Below are 16,570 nucleotides of genomic sequence, written 5' to 3' on the forward strand. Positions count from 1 at the left end.
TCAGTTTAGGACATCATTCTGTGTTTGCAGTCTTAAGTAATACTGGAGTTGACTGGCTATTTTGACTTCTCATCAGTTTTCATTGTGCATCTTACCCAAGAAAGGGCAGGGGGAGGAGCTGGTGGGTACAGAGCAAATGGAAATACTTGGAGGTAGATATAGGCAGAGAAAATAATGGAATGAGGTCCTAAAATATATTGCATAATGAAAAATGATGTGAAGATACAGATATAGGATGGATAACTAGTACCATTGTGCATGCAAGAAAGGGTTAATATCTTGGAACATTTAGTAGTGTTTTCAGTCCAGATATGCACTGCAATATAGCATTTAAATTGATCTACTAGCAATAAATAAATTGAAGAGTGATTTTTTTTTCAGCCTGTGAAATTGGCAATGGAATAAGACTTAGAATCTCAAGGTATATCACTAGGTGAATATATCAGTTTAGGGATGTTAAACATTCCTTGACTTTTAAAACTTTTTTACTTCCTCCTCTTTTCTTTCTTTACCTTTTTTTTAATCGTATATGGATGGGAAATGAAGAAAGGGAACCAGTCAATTCATAAAACAACTTTTCAATGTCTGTATTGCTGTGAAATTAAGATCACAGCAATCCTAGTGAATGTCATAGCCCTTGTTCTTGCATGGTCTGTGAGGGTATCGCAATTACTTCGTTTTAAGGCTAGACTATCTCACAATTTGTTAAGCTTCTTTTGCTTCTGATTTCTTTACCTATGTCTGTGAATTTGCAAATTTGACTTTCCAAATCATTGTAAGTTCATTAATGCAAGCCATTGAAGTGTTTAAGAAAAGAGAAGATGTACAGTTGAGGATCAGATGCATAGAATACTGAGGAGCAAATCAGCACCAAGGAACAAATACTTCTGATCCATACTACTGCCATGTTGAATTTAGCAAGGGATATACAGCAGTACTTGAAGTACGTTAGCTAATACATTTCTTGATCTTCCATGTGGTTTCATATGTAATATCAAATCATTTGTGCAGGTGTATGAATTATTGAAGTGACACGGAGTTAATAACACTGAGTTATTGAAGCAGTAAAGTCTTAATTTATTGCTAAAATACAAATAATCATACTGCTTGTTAGGAATTGGACATAACTGCCTGAAGAACTAATAAATAATTTCTCCCAGATGTGCTTATAGCAAGTTGTTATCAACTTCTTCGTCCTCTCTGAAGCAAACTAGCTTTCAGCTAGTTATACGCTGAAGCAGATTGCTAGATCACATGGACTTGCAGACTGACTCAGTGTGGCATCTGGTATTGGATATGGTTCAAGAACACTGTCATAGTTTCTGCATAGATTTACTCAATGTATTTCACAATAGTCTCCATCTTGTTATTCATACTTGATTTTTTTATCAGTCATTTCCTTTGCCATATGTGTTATTGTTTGCACACATTAGCAAGAATTATGGGATGATGTGTCTTTATCTGCCATCACAGAAAAATATTCATGATTTTCTGCACTAACAGAGTTTGCTGCAAGAAATCATTAATTTTACACTTGGGGCAGATTTGCCCAAAGATCTGACACTAAACTCTGTGTTACTTAGGTAGTGAGAATAACAGCACAGGTTTGAGCAAAAGTAGAAATGAATCCCTCCCATTTCCAAACCTTTGTGGTATTTTTAATATTCAGGATTTACAGAGAAAACATAACAGTAAGAAAAATCCATGTGAATACAATCATTTGTACCACTCTGTTGCAGTAAATTCAAGTAATTCTGGATTCTAAACACATTGAGGGGGTGGGTTAGGTAAGGTTGGAGCACTTGTTCTCTTGCCCTGTAGTTTTGCAGAAGAGCAAGAATTAGAAAATAAGTACAAGCAAGAAGGAGAAATGGGATACAAAACCAAAACTGCTGCTGGACACAGTGTCAGAAAATATAGTCTCTCACAAATCTTCTGTATGTTTTTCAGCACAAAAAATAAATGTATTTTCTTCCAGTGCAATACAGCTTGTAACACATAAATCAGAGACACACTAGCAAGCACTTATTCTTTAGCCTAAACTGCTTTCTGGAAAATTTCAAGCATTGAAAGTCAGGATTATTTTCTAGTGTTGTGCAAGTTCAACCAATGCTAGTTCCTCTCTCTCTGTCCTTGCATCTGAATCTCAGTATTGTGTGCCTTTTATTGTTGGAGAATTTAGTTAATTTTAAATTAAATCAATCAGCTATTCCCCTACAGTAATTAGACACTTTGTAATGTTGAATTGCCCCGCAAATTGCATAGCCCAATGTGGGTTACAAATAAGCATGCATTAGCCCATTGTCCAGCAATGACATCTAAGCAGCCTATGTCAAAATAGCAGATTAGCATGATTTCATTAATAATTACCATGTGACAGATCCCAGCTGATGCAAAGCAACACAACCCTGCTTAAATCAGTGGAATGGTTCCTAGGTTATAGTAGCTGAGTGATATTTGTGAAGCACAGTAAACACATCTATAACTGTAGAATTGCTAATGCTTCCAGTTATAAAGCTTTTTTGCTGCAATACATTTGAAAAAAGCTATGCTTGTGCTTGTCTTTGTATTTCACTCTTCCTTTCTCTTAGGAGCCCTTGTTTTGCTTTTTTCTTGTGTTGTTTTTTTTTTTTTACTTTTTCCCCAGCTAAGGGAAGCAACTATAATTATTTCTCTCTAGTATAATCCAAGCACTCGGATAACGCATGCATTGCAACCTGATTGGTACTAGTTGAACATAAACCCTTCAGCTGGCAATCAGAAAGACACTCAACCATCTCAGCTTTAGTGCCAAATCTGATGACAGGAGATGGGAGTAGAGACAATATTCTTGGCACGCTTCCCTGTTTACAAATCTCTGCTTCAAAACCATATTCTTTTGCTCTGTGCTATTCTTACTTCCAGGAGTATGGAACAAGGTAGACTTCACAATAAAGCCCAGACATATTTTATTTAATACAGGGACACAAGTAAGAAAATTGTGTGGTTCTCTCTATAAAGTTCTAACATTTTTTCTTTGAGCTTTCTCATCATCATTTTGATTTTTTTTTCACTCCATGTGTGTCTGTAAGCCTCTATATGATAATGGAAGGAAAATACTACATTTTAACTGAGCAAGGTATAATGGAACAGCAGGAAGCTTGTGAGCCACTTAAATTAAAATGATGAGGAAGAAATAGACATTAATTATCTCAGGCTGCATTATCTTTTCATTTTGCAAGCAAGGAAATATTTAACACCCCAGGAGGAAAAGAATTAACTTCCTTTGAATCTTTCCACAGTGAACCAGTGCTCAAGAAGCAAAATGCTTTACTTCAGACTGGAGAGATAATTTTAAATCACATGCAGGGGGCAGCTAGATGAAAGATCAGAATCTAGTATATTCAGTGAACAGGAATGATGAGATGAAAAAGTAGACAAAGAAGAGACTATGTTCATGTTCGCTCTGTCCCACAAACCATGACCTCTTCCACAGTCACAAGGACCTATTTTCAATTTCAAGGCAATAGCTATAAATGTTAATAATTGCCTTTACCTTTTTCTCTGTAGCTTAGCTTCTTGCCCCATTACCAAAACCATTTAGTTTCTCAGTAATTCATTTTCTACATAATCTCCTTTCATGTCCCATGTTTCCTCTATTGTGTTTCACCTTGGGCAGTACATCATGTAAATAAAGCCTATATCCATAATCGCTTTACTATACTGCTTAAGGGAATTCACTCTTGAAAACTCCATTCCAACCTGTGTCCATTATAGTAGATCTCTTTAGTCCTCATTAGATGGGACAAGCGGGCAAATATTTTAAAAGCTGTTTCAGCATCAGTGATGTAACCTTGAGTATCTATTCAAAACTTTTCCATGTATTGAAAGGATGAGCATAAAACAGATAAAGGCATCTGAGAAAGAAGTTCATCATACTGTATTTTGATTTCAAATATTTTTGCATTTGAAATAGTGTTTAAGGCCACATTATAGTAATACAGACACTGATCAAATGGACAAAAACGTCCAAGAACTTGTATTCGAGTACTTTTTCAAATTAGAAATAGATATTTAACATACTAACAGCCTGGAAAATGTGTATATTGGTATTTAAGGCAGAAATAAGTGAGTTAAGGCAGAAATGATTAGATTCTGTATTATTCCAATGAGCAAGAGAACTCTTAGCTTCACACTGTCCGCAATGTGATTATCTCAGAAAGCACAGAAACAAACGATCAAATGTTTGTGTAAAAGAGGTAGTATTTTTAGTTCTGTTTAGCATTTACTGTAATTAAGAGGTGTATATTGTCTTTTTTAAACCAGGTTTGACTTTGAGTTTGAGTTTAGGATTCCATCAAACTCTTGTGTGTCAAATGAAAATTAGGTAGTTCCCTTCTACTTCTCTGAAAGCCAAATGTCTGTGAAAGCTTTTGACACTCTCTCATGTCATCTCATGTTTGATTGATGTGGCTATTGGTGGTTTTCCATCCTTGGTCTTAAATTTCAGTTTATAACAAATCTGAAGCCCTGCTTCATTACAGTTTTAGTAGTGAATAGTATTCATGGGAGAAAGCAGGTAGAATTTTGAAATGCTCTGTGCTGGGTACTAGGTGGGGGTAAAAACATTAGATAGTGCTACCCACATGCTACCCACATTTTTTCCATGCGCTTAGAGTCAGTTAAGGACTTAAGAAATTAGTTCCTCTAATGCCTTTTATTACATAAGAGAAAAAAAAAAAGAATAATAATTGCCTTTCAGCCTAGAAAAAGCCATTAATGTTATTTTCATCCTTTTTTTTCCTTTTTGTTCTCAAGCTTCATTCTGACTTGGACAAGGGAGTGGGCACTGTTAAATATACCCTTTCAGGAGATGGTGCTGGCACGGTTTTTACCATTGATGAGACCACAGGAGACATTCATGCCATAAGGAGCCTCGATCGAGAAGAAAAACCTTTCTACACACTCCGGGCTCAGGCTGTGGATGTTGACACCAAGAAACCACTAGAGCCTGAATCAGAGTTCATCATCAAAGTGCAGGACATTAATGATAATGAGCCAAAGTTCCTGGATGGGCCTTATGTTGCCAGTGTCCCAGAAATGTCTCCAGTGGGTGAGTAAGAAGCTTTAAACACTTGATAACTAATTGCATATTACTTAATTGTCTCAATGTCCGTTTCCTGTTGAGGAAAGAAAGAGAAGGCTGAAATGAAAATATAACTTCTAAAACTTATTATTAGAAATGTCTTGCTCTGTGCTTAGAAATATACAGATTACAGTTTTGTTTTAGCTTTATTTGCTTATTTAGAAACTCATTCTCCTGCAAAATGAGTGCTTGTGACTTTAAGTCTCTGGGGACAGGAGGAGAAGAAAAAAGATATTCAAAGCAGGTATGCTAAGGTCCAGGGGTTCTGTGTACCCCAAAACCTGTTATTTCACATGATGAAGTGCGTTCCTCTCTCTTCCTAGTTAACATTGACTGTTTGCTGTACAGAATTAGATGGTAAGACAGCATCTTGCCATTTACTCTTCTTGTCCTTGTGGCTGTTAAACTCCTACCGCACTTGCACGATCACCTAATTATTAATTAGGGGACAATTCTTTATCCAAGTCGTGCTACACTGTGGGTGCTGAAAGTAATAATTGCCCTCACCTGGCTCTCCACAATGCAAAAATGGGAGTCAGAGAGGCTCAGCAAGACTGGATCAAGGTCTAAAAAACCTTATGTCCAAGAAAATATTGAGTGCATTGGATTCTGAGGTAAAAAAAAGAGAACACTGACTGGAAACATGGTAAGTTTTCAAAAACCTAGTGTACAGGGGAGAGAATAATTTTCTTTCCAAAGAAAGGTGGCTGTAGTAAGGATAGTGAAGCACCGGAATAGGCTTTTGTTTGAAGAATTTTCACAACACGACAGACATTTGCTGGGAAAGACATAAAGAGCATTGATCCTGCTTTGGAGCAGGAGAATAGACTAAATGGGCCTTTCGGGAGTCTGCCTGATGGCTGATTCTGCAGTGGTCCTGAGCAGTGTGTTTGCAACACAAGCGCACTGCGTGTGTCCTGCTGCCAGATGGCACTTTGGGCTTCCCTGTGGACACCAGAAATTAATTCATTCTGGGCTGGGAGGCCTTTAACTTCCCAGTGCTAGTTTCAGCTTATTGCCATTTTCTCTCCTAAGCTGTCTTTTCCCAGTACTTCACAAGCCAGGACTAGTCATTTAATACTCCCTGTGGTTGCTAACAGTTTCAGAAGTTTTCTGACTCTGAAATGTGCAGAGGGATCCTGTTGCCCCTTCAGCTATGTAGCTCAGATGGTGATGTTTTGAAAGACAATCCTGGAGGCAACTAGTTACCTACACAAGTTGCTATATGGAATTAATGAGGTAGTATTTTAAATTTTGTGATAAAGAGTGGTAGAATGTGATAAAATGTGATATGAGTAGACGTGCAGAGATGATCATGTTAATCTCATACATGTGTAGAGACAAGTTCACTATAGTCACCCATAGAGGTGCATCTATACATTCACTGTATAGGTGCACTATTGTTGTTGCCCCTATAGAGATGCCTAGTAATATTACTTACAGTTACATTATTTATAGATGGAAAACATTTGTTATATTTTCAAGTCTATTTCTGTGGCAAGTTCAGAACAAAATTTTCTCACCAGTGAATGTATGGTTAGTTGTTAAACTTGATCAGAAAGAAATGAGCAAAATAATAATGAATTATGCTATTTACACAGTGGAATGCAGTGCATGCATTCATTCTCTCACTCTGTTGCTCTCCCTCCGTCTTCCTTTCTTATTTTCATAAATATCTGTGTGCAGTAGCAGACAAAATGCTAACAGTGATTTTATTTAATGGGAAACTCTTCAAGGTGTGCCATGCATTGTAGCTTTTACATTGACTGGGAGTTACATGACTAAATGAGATGCAACTGAGTATGCTGTATCACGCATACAGCATTTTAAAAGAAATGCTTTTCAAAGTATTCTCCTTTGGAAAAACAGCAGTAGATGCCATGGCAAAAATGCATCTTCTTGATCTTCACTTTATTCAGTCATATTTACTGTCTCTAGAAGGTTTATTCATAACAGGTTTTATTTTCCTCTATAAGAAAAATAAAAGATGGATGAAAATTGATCAGAAAAGACAAGGCAAGGAAATAGTGCCCTAAATGGAGGCCTAAACTCCAATTAGTGGTTACTAAAGCAGATAACAATTTTTGCTGTTGGGTGGTCTTACAGCAAAAATATCCAGAAATGCCTTCTGTCGCCTGTGATGTGCCAGGAGATTGTACCTTCTCCAATGTATGTCTCTCCACTCTCTTGCTCGCTCTTATCCATGCTTTTGTTACCTTATGCAAGCATAGATTTCTCAGAGGATCTAAAACTACTGCTCCCTATCATCAGTACCATTTAGTTGCACCTATAGAGATGCCTAGACCTACCACTGCCTGAGGCTGACATTGAAAATCACTTTGATTTTTTAGCTGGTGCAGCATATGGTTGTCTTGGCTTAGGCAAAAACCCTGATAAACTCATACTCATCTATTTTTTTACACTCTCATTTTCTAGTTGCCAGTTTTCAATTCCCAAACGTCCTAAACTTCACTTACTGTATTTTTGCAACAGTATTTATTATGAACTGCACTCATGCACATTGTTTCTGTTGTGGGAAATGCACTACAACATAACTTTTTTTCCCCCTTACTAGTTGTTTCTCTGAGCCTGACAAGCTTTTGTGACTAGTGACTTGCTGTCTTTTATTGTTGCATGACACTTACATGCAAAGGTTTACTCAGTTTGGTAGTTTATCCTAAGGTTATTGATAATAAGGAGCAAAATATGATGCCAGAGCTCATGTTGAAAGGGGAATAGAGGGGTAGAGAAGTAGCTAATAAAATCCTCAAGACTCAACACCCAATGTAAACACACAGTATATATTCCATTTGGACAGTGAAATAAAGTGAATTGTATAAAACACCCTTGAGGTACCACAGTCTGCAGCCATAAGAGACGATTGCGTGGGGCTGGGGAGTCTTGGGAAGAAAAGTGTCCTTCAGACCCCTTACACACATTTTAGAAATTTTCATGGCTGCACTGTTCTCAGTTTCGTAACGTCTCTAACCTTCATACTAATTGCTGTCGCTAAAGCTTTGGTGGCTGAAAAAATGCCATAGCATTCATCCCTGCATTCAGACTTCCAGTCACAAAGTTATAATAAAATTGCATGTCAATGATAAAGTTGGACCTTGGTGATTTTTTACAGGAAAAGGTACAAAAAGATGGAAATTCATAGGATCCTCAATATCTGGTTTTCTGCACATAGATATGATTTAGATATATCTGTCATATCCAAGTTTTTCGTGGTAGATTTTCTAAGAACTTTATTGTGTTATTTTCCATGCATGTTTTAGGTTGAAATTTATTTTTTCCTTTCAAATTCACTTTGAGGTTCTATTAAAATTTCTTCTACAGTTTCTGTACAGTGGGGTTTGTTTGTTTTTCCCTCTCATCAATACCACTCCTTAAAAAAGACTATGGTGATGCATATCTTTTAGCTTTTTCTGAAGAAGAGATAATTTTAGGATTACCATTTTTACTTAGTGGTGCATTCTTTACTGGTAGCCAAATTCCTTCATATCTCTTTTACTAAGACGAAAATGTTAGCTGAATGTTTACTGTGTTCTAAAACTCCAATTTAAGCCCACTACAAACTAGGATGCCTACCTGTTTTATGCCAGAGGCTTGAATGGCCAGCTAGCCTTGCTCCTTCCAGACATGTACCATCTGCTTATGTATGATGGAGAGGACAGTCAACCACAGATATAAACAAAAAATATATTCTCTTGAAAAGTCCCTTGGTTACCAACTGGTTTTAACATGCAGGCTCCTGTACCCATCTATGACTTCCATTATTTCTGATACTTTCTACTTGTTCATAGTTTCTGTATTGTTGCAAAAGGATATTGGTACCTCCAAAGTTGACAGTGTATTGCTCACATAATAAATGGGGTGCAGAATACTTTATGGTGAAGAATTTATTTTGGAGAGGACAATGATCTGAAATTCCCTGCAGAGAAACTCAGCAGATGGAGTCAAATTACAACGCAGAACTAATATTTTAAGAACAGAGATTGCTATGCTGTTATCCTATGCCTAATAAGAGACTTATAAAAGCTTAAAGGCTGGATTCCTAATATATTTTTTCTGCTATTGGATTGGTTTTATCAATATCTTTATTTCAAAATATTGTCTTGATTTAATAAGAGTTGCAAAATGTAGAACAAAACCGAAATGGAAATTTATGTATGAGGACTGAAAAGGGGGTTGTAATTTCCCCATTTGTAAGTTAGTATTAGCAAAATATGTTGTCCCTAAGTATAATTTAATCAACTGTGTTGTTGCTTCTGGCAGCTGTGCCAGCTTCTGTGGCAATATAGCTCACGTAAGCACGCAAATATATGGTGAGTTTAAACCAAGGTTATCCCCTTATTAAAGCTATCAGTCCAGATGACTGAGAACAGGGCCATATGAGTGTTAAACACACATTCAAGGAAAGATCTTATTATATATTTATACATAAAAATGTGCACAGAAATACATTTGCATTTCTCATGCATTTCTTTCACTGACTATGCTGATTTTAATTGATCTTCTGTATTACATGTGACAAATTTATAACTTCTACTGTCACAGTCTACTAATTGTTTTCTAAGGTATTTCCATTATTCCTCTATGCTTATACACAGACCAGCTAGGGCTGTACTAAACCTATCAATTCCATAACATATAGATTCCATATGTTCTTTCCTAGCCAATTTCATTTCATACCTTTCCACTAGATTAACTCTTTATTGCTTAGGGGGGCTCTACAAACTCCAGATCACCATGGCAATTATTCTGCCTTTTTGGTTATGAATTAATGAGTAATGGAATAAGTTCACATTAAATAGCTGTGTTACTGATTAGGCTTGAATATTCTATTTGAAACTGCCTCAATTGTAACACTATGTTATAACGCTAAAATGGTCAATGATACTAGAAAGTTGATATCAGGTTATTTTTACTGGGTATCCTCCGTGGTGCAAGGCAGCTACTTGAAGAGTGTTATGGATTTGCTTCCCATGGTACTGACAGCCTAAAAATAGTCTCTATAAATTTCCTGGAGTTTTCCTTCTGAAGTGAATACTTAATTGGCTCATATTTAAACATTGGCTTATATTTAAACATTGGCAAAGGTTTATATATATACATTCACAAATGGAACATATGTTTAATATATCCATCTATGTAGTTTCATGTGAAAGGATTACAATATGTAGAAAACTAACCTGATGAACTGGTAGGTAGGAACCTGCATTCTAGTTGGGCATAGCTTAGTACCTTGTGCCTGAGTTTAGCCTGAAGCTTACACTGAGCAGGGGCTGGGGAAGGAAAGACTATAAAGCATTGAAGCAAATACTGAGCAATCCTTCCCTTGATACAGATTCCTAGCTTCTGGCAATATATTTTTAAGGACTTCCAAAAGCGTACCCAGGCTGTTGGAGAAGATATTACTTTGGGAATCTGTAGAGGCCAGAGAGATTTTTGAATGGTATTACACACGCTCATGGAGAGATAACTGGTAATATAATCTGTCAGCCCCTGTCTTCAGCCCCTCCATCTCTACCCTGGTCTTCATGCTTTTTTCTGGTGTTATTGAGTCCTTAGAGACAATGATGGGAATTTGATGTCATATTCAAGATACAAATATCTTGAATATTCCTGTTTATTCTCTTGTTTATTCTCTTTTCCTTATCTAATAATTCCCATAAATCATTTTCCCTTTTTTGTCCACTGTTGATCATTGAGATGAAAACTGTGGAGGATTTTCTACAGTGATCCCAAGATCAAAAGTTAATAGGTAACCAAGCTAAAACCCACCTCTGTGAAAGTACTGATAAGGTATTTTTTTCTCATGCCTCTTACTTTGTATTTGTCCTGGTTTTGGCTGGGAAATCAGGACAGCATTTCTCAGTGTGAAATCCCCTATCCCCAGTTACTTGCTACGTTAAGATTCCCATATAACACTTTGCAGTCAAGCTTTCATTTTGTCAAGCTGTCACCTGCTTATATGTTCTCTTTTACTGGCAACCTATGAGTTCAGATCCAAGTGAGATGCCAGTGACAACCAACCTCTCGTCTAAAGACTGGCAATTTATTCCTGCCATTTGATTTCTATTTTTATTTGGATGTTACCTTAGAAATAGCTGTTCTGTCTTAATCCTTTTTTTTTTTTTTTTTTTTAAGAACCTTTGCTTAGGAACCTTGCTGAAAGCTTTTTGGAAATTTAGATACTGTTTATCTACACAAGTAATCTAGAGCTATATACTCAATGATTCACCCAATAGGGCGGCTTCCCGTCACAAAACTGTACTGACTCCCCCCTTACAGGGTCATATCCACATGTCCTCTAATTTGGTACTTTATTACAGAGTGTACAAATTCGTCCATCACCTGGGTCAGATCTGGTGCCCTAGGTTATACAGGCCACTTTTCAGAAAAATTCCTGTCCCATCACTACTGCACTGATCATCAGACTGTTTTATAGCCACTGTAGAGAAAGGTGAGTTTTAAGGAAGGAGCAAAAGGAAAGGCAGGTGGTGGCTGCTTAGCCTTTTGTCAAAGAGTTTTTTCCCCATGTATAAGGAGCATTGCACAAAAATGCAAACCAAAATAAAAATAAAAAAAACCCACACTGAGATGCTGAGAGAAAATTACATGTAGGCAGTAAACGCTTGTGAAACAAAAGTGTTTCTTGACATTATTATAGTTCACTAGGCAACCTAGACAGCTTCAACTACTGTGAAAAACCTTACAGACAAGACCCTGTTAGATCAAAAGGCAGGAAGAAAACAATGCAGAGAATCAAGGCTTGCTTGGTTAAAGGATTGTGGCTATTGTCATACTCACTGTGAGTTTCATTTCATACACCCTCGCTGTAGGAAATTGTCAGCAAAACAAGGAAATTTGTCAAATACTGTTAGCTGGGAGAATCTATGTAAAATGAAAGCTGTGACAGACAGGACCCTACAAACATGCACACAGCAAAATGTCTGAGAAGCTTTTGCTGTTAAAAAGGTGAAACGCTGGATAAATGTTTTCTGCTAGCTGTTTCACAGTCCCAAAACGTCAGTGTCAGTGCCGAATTCATGCAAAGCATTTGAGTCTTACTTCGTGTATATCCAGGCCTACTTTATTGTGTTTAATTAGAAATGCGCAAAGTTAAAAACTCATGTCACAACAGATAAAGCCGTTATGTTCCTATTCACACGCTGACTTTACTCCAGCTCAGTAGCATAAATCAAATAACACTTTATATTTCATCACACCCAAGTATTTTGATGCAGGCCCCTCTGTTAGGTTAACCAACCAATACTTTTGTTATTAAAATTAAGCTACTGGGTTTGCTCTAAATGTATATGTTGGTCATTTTAATGGTGCTGAGTATTAATTCTTTTAGTATATAAGGAGAATCTTTGTAATTATTGGTACTGTCTTGTGGTTTGAATAATCATCTTTAGGTTCAAGATATATTGCATTAGAGCTGTTGGGATTATGTGTTATTTTTTGTCAATGATACTATTGCTGAGGGAAAAGTATTGGCATGTTTTAGTGTAGTATTGAGAGATGTAGGAATTGTTTTTATACAGGCACATAGCATCTCTAAACATAAAACATGTTGTATTGATAGTTGTTTTAGTAGCCACTGATCAGCTGTAAATGTTAAAAATTAACAAGAAGTTGCTTTTCCTTACCGCAAAATGACTCTGAACATTAAATATCTTTTCAGCGAGAGCTGTTCTTTTGGCCACCAAGCGGTTTTAAACATTAAACATATTTTAAAAGTATTACTGTTCTCAGCCACTGAGTGACTGTAAACATTAAATATGTTTTATAAAAGCTGCTTTTCAAGCTACTGCCTGCATGGCTATGAACATCATTTTTCTTTAAAGTTGCTTTCCAGCCACTGAGCTATTTTTTTCTTATAAGCTCAGTTCTATTTATAATTTTTCACAGAAGAAAGAAGTGCAAGGTTTCACTGGCACAAGGCAGCTCTTCATAAAGACGCTTCAGATAATGAGAACAGGACCAAATTAAAATGGATTTTTATGGATATTTTGCATGGACAGTGTGTGCACATCTAGTGTTCTTCTCCCACATTTTTGTGTGTAACTCTGCAGTAAACCAAAATAATAAAAGCAGACATGAGTGTTATTTTGCACTAAGATAACTGGTCTAAGAAATCAGTCACTGATGGATTGTGTGAATCAATCAAGTCATCATCAGCCCTAGAGGAGGACAAAACAGAAGGCAAAATAGTCTCAAGATTGCTAAGCAAATGGGAGTCACTAAACCAAATATGATTAAGGACTTTAATTCTGTGTGCAGAAATAACTCCATGTGGCAAATTAGATGTAATCCTAGGAAGGCCTGGAGTGATAAGAAAAGTGTTCGTGAGAATCTGGCTTAACAAGAGCTAAGAGAAAAATATCACTGATCACAAATATTCTGTTAAGGACAAATTATTCTCTGTTTAGAGAATCCCATAAGGCTTAAAGTCTACGGCAAAGACACTGCAGATAAAAATAATACCTTAGAAAAAAAATCTACATAAAACAGTGGTCTAAAAATATCTGCAGAATGAGGAACAGCACATACTAGAGCATCTTTAAATGGCATGTCAACCAATTAGTAAGTGTGTCTGTCGATCTTGGATTTAACGAATCCTAGATATTAACGTTTCTCCTTATTTATAGTAAGGAACAGCATAGATGGGCAATCCAGCCCAACGTCTATCCCATAGACCTTAGTTTTTTCCTAACTAAGGAACCATTAAAGATCTTATGGGAACATGAGCCTGATGTCCCTCCAGCCTTTGATCAACAAGGGTCCCGACAGAGCTGGTTGAAACCTTTCCACAAGAGCCATTTTTGCTAAGTTTCTGTAGAACTAAGGGATGCAAACATGTAATTCTGTCACAATTTTTTATGAAAAAACAGATGGTTGCCTGGTGAGTCATCCCCCAGGTTAGCTGGTGACTGACAAATTAAACAGGTCGTTCCCAAATTAGTAGAGAAGCATTCTTTATATCAACCTGACAAGCCAAGTACTGGCTGGCTGGGAACCCATAGGCCAAGCAGTCTTCTCTGGAGCTGGGAATGTGGGGGATTTGTCTGTTCCCTGATTTCTTGGCCACACAGTTGATGACAAGGCAGGTTTCCATGCTTCTCAGACAAGCTAGTCAGCCTGCAAGCTAAACAGGTCATAACTATGTAGGAAGAAGATCAATGGAAATGAAACTAACTGCCCTCCTTGCTAAAAACTCGGCAGTGCCGATATTGTTTTCTGGAGCGTGCAAATAATTTTTTTCTGGAGTGAAGCAGAATGAAGTGAAAGGCCAAAACTATCTGAAATATTCCAGTAAAGCAATATTTCACTGTCCAGACATCCTTACTTGCCAGTTATGTCTGGGGACATTTCGTGCAGAAGTCAGCAGTAAAAGTGAAATCGTTGAGGATTAGGGAGGACAAGACTGGAAATAGAGATGGGTGCTGATTTCAGGCAAGTGTGAAAGTAAAGAATGATAGCAGAGGAAGAACAAAAGCTTTACAAACTGTACAGATTTCATTTCAGGAGCTACTGGAGAGAAATGTAACACTTCTAATACTGCCTTGGGCTTAATTCAGACTGGCACTCCTAGAGACACTGCTATGGTTTCTGTTAACAGAGCTCAGGACCATCCTTTTATTTTCATAAGAAGCTTAAAGCATATTAATTCATAAAGAAATGACACTCAAGATATGAGTGAGACTATGAAGTAGTCTTGAGGGAGCAGGGAAACAGCATGAAGCAGGCAAGGGTCCTCCGGCAAGGACTGCCTGAGACACCAATCTGCACCAGTCATTGACAGAGAATGTAGCAGATGCCCTCAGATGTGTAATTTCAACTAACCATTTGCATCTTGGTACACAGTTGTTTGCAACTGATGATTTTGACTGGAAATAATTGGTTGACTGATAGTCATCCCACTGGGGCTGCCATGATGTTTTGGGGATAGAGATTCTAACTGGTAAAGGATAATATGAAACCCAACAGTTAATCCAGTAATAACCAGGTCAGGATATCTACAGCTGGAGAGTATCTCCTCAATCATATCCCTCATCTTCCATCTCTGTTTATTGCTGTTAGTACAGCAAACATCAGTTTTACCATTTGTTCTGAACTAATGGAGTATCCTAACTTACTTGAAACATAAGGTAATTACATAGCCAGGTTTCCCATATTGTAGGAACATCACCTTAGAAGCCTATCTATCCTCCTGTCTCTGTAAATGGCCAGAAGTAGAGGCTAGGGGAAAGTTAAACACACATTTAGGTAGATTATCAAGTCACAGTCTATTTGGGGGTAGGTTTTATCCAAGCACACCTCACTTATTTATTTTTTAACTCTGTTAAAATGGGTTGTTGTTAGAGTTCACAAGCATGTCAAATACTTCTCTAATCCCCATTTTGTTAGGTTTAGTGACTGTTCGTTCTCTAAATTGATCATGTCATTCTACAAAGTATTTCCTTTTCTTATTTTTAACATTTTTGGCTTTCAGTCTGGAAGATAAAGATGAATAGGAACAGCTAATTGAGCTTTGGTATAGTCCTAACTACTGTATACATCTCTATCACGCCCTGTCTATTTGTCTCATTTCTAAATTAAACAGATGAAATCTTATAAGTTCTATGTGGAAAACTTTTCATGTCAATCACTTTCACTGCTTGCCTCTAAGCCCCCTTTATTTCTGCTGTCCTTTTAGCGATAATGCAACGGTAATCAATATTTTCAACAGTCTTGAGAGAATTCAGATGAGAAAGATGCCTGAAGGGCAGGTTCAAGTGCTCAAGCCTGCAATTTATGGTCTTGCAAGAGATGATACAGACACAGATGCTCAAATTATCAGCCCCACTTGCTGCTTCTCTGGTTCAGTAGCTCAAAATTCATCCACTTTTTCTTGCTGCTTTCACTCCATATCACCTCATGCCTGAACACAAACTAAACCGTGTCAGACAGTTTTCAGCAGATGCTTGATAGTCCTGGGATTCTTTCATGGCTCTTGCATGTGATTCTGAATGAATCCTCTGTTCACAGATTTTAAGTCCTAAACCAATATTAATCACTGAGCATAATCCAGTGAGACATAGCACCTCGTTGTTCAAACAGCGGATGATCCTATGTGCCTTCAAAAGATCATCCAGTTACTAATACAGCAGGGGGGTGGGAATCTTCCCCTGGTTGAGTAGAAAAAATAGTTTTACTATGATATATTAAAGAACTGTGTGTGATAGTTTTATTTGCAGTACTGGTGGGGGAATAAGGAGGGGATCTGTTAACATTTGCGGAGGGGAGGCAGTGGCTGAACATATGTAAATTGCTGCTTTCATTTGCCACAGCCCAGATTCAAACAGTGGGTACTAGGAATTGCTCCAACATAAAATAAGGGATGATCAGTTCCTACATCAGCTTTTCGTTGTAACAAATAAGCAAAATCAA

At 37.2% G+C, this 16,570-nt stretch overlaps 1 protein-coding gene across 1 annotated transcript in view; it reads left to right on the forward strand.

Moving 5' to 3' along the window:
- CDH12 (cadherin 12) overlaps positions 1-16,570 on the forward strand; it is a 165,799-nt gene that overhangs the window by 33,887 nt on the left and 115,342 nt on the right. The window contains exon 2 of the mRNA XM_075495640.1: positions 4,798-5,092. Coding sequence (XP_075351755.1) covers positions 4,798-5,092 — 295 coding nt within the window. The remainder of the gene's footprint in view (positions 1-4,797; positions 5,093-16,570) is intronic.

The sequence above is a fragment of the Mycteria americana genome, chromosome 2 (assembly GCF_035582795.1).
Source record: "Mycteria americana isolate JAX WOST 10 ecotype Jacksonville Zoo and Gardens chromosome 2, USCA_MyAme_1.0, whole genome shotgun sequence".
Taxonomy (NCBI): domain Eukaryota; kingdom Metazoa; phylum Chordata; class Aves; order Ciconiiformes; family Ciconiidae; genus Mycteria; species Mycteria americana.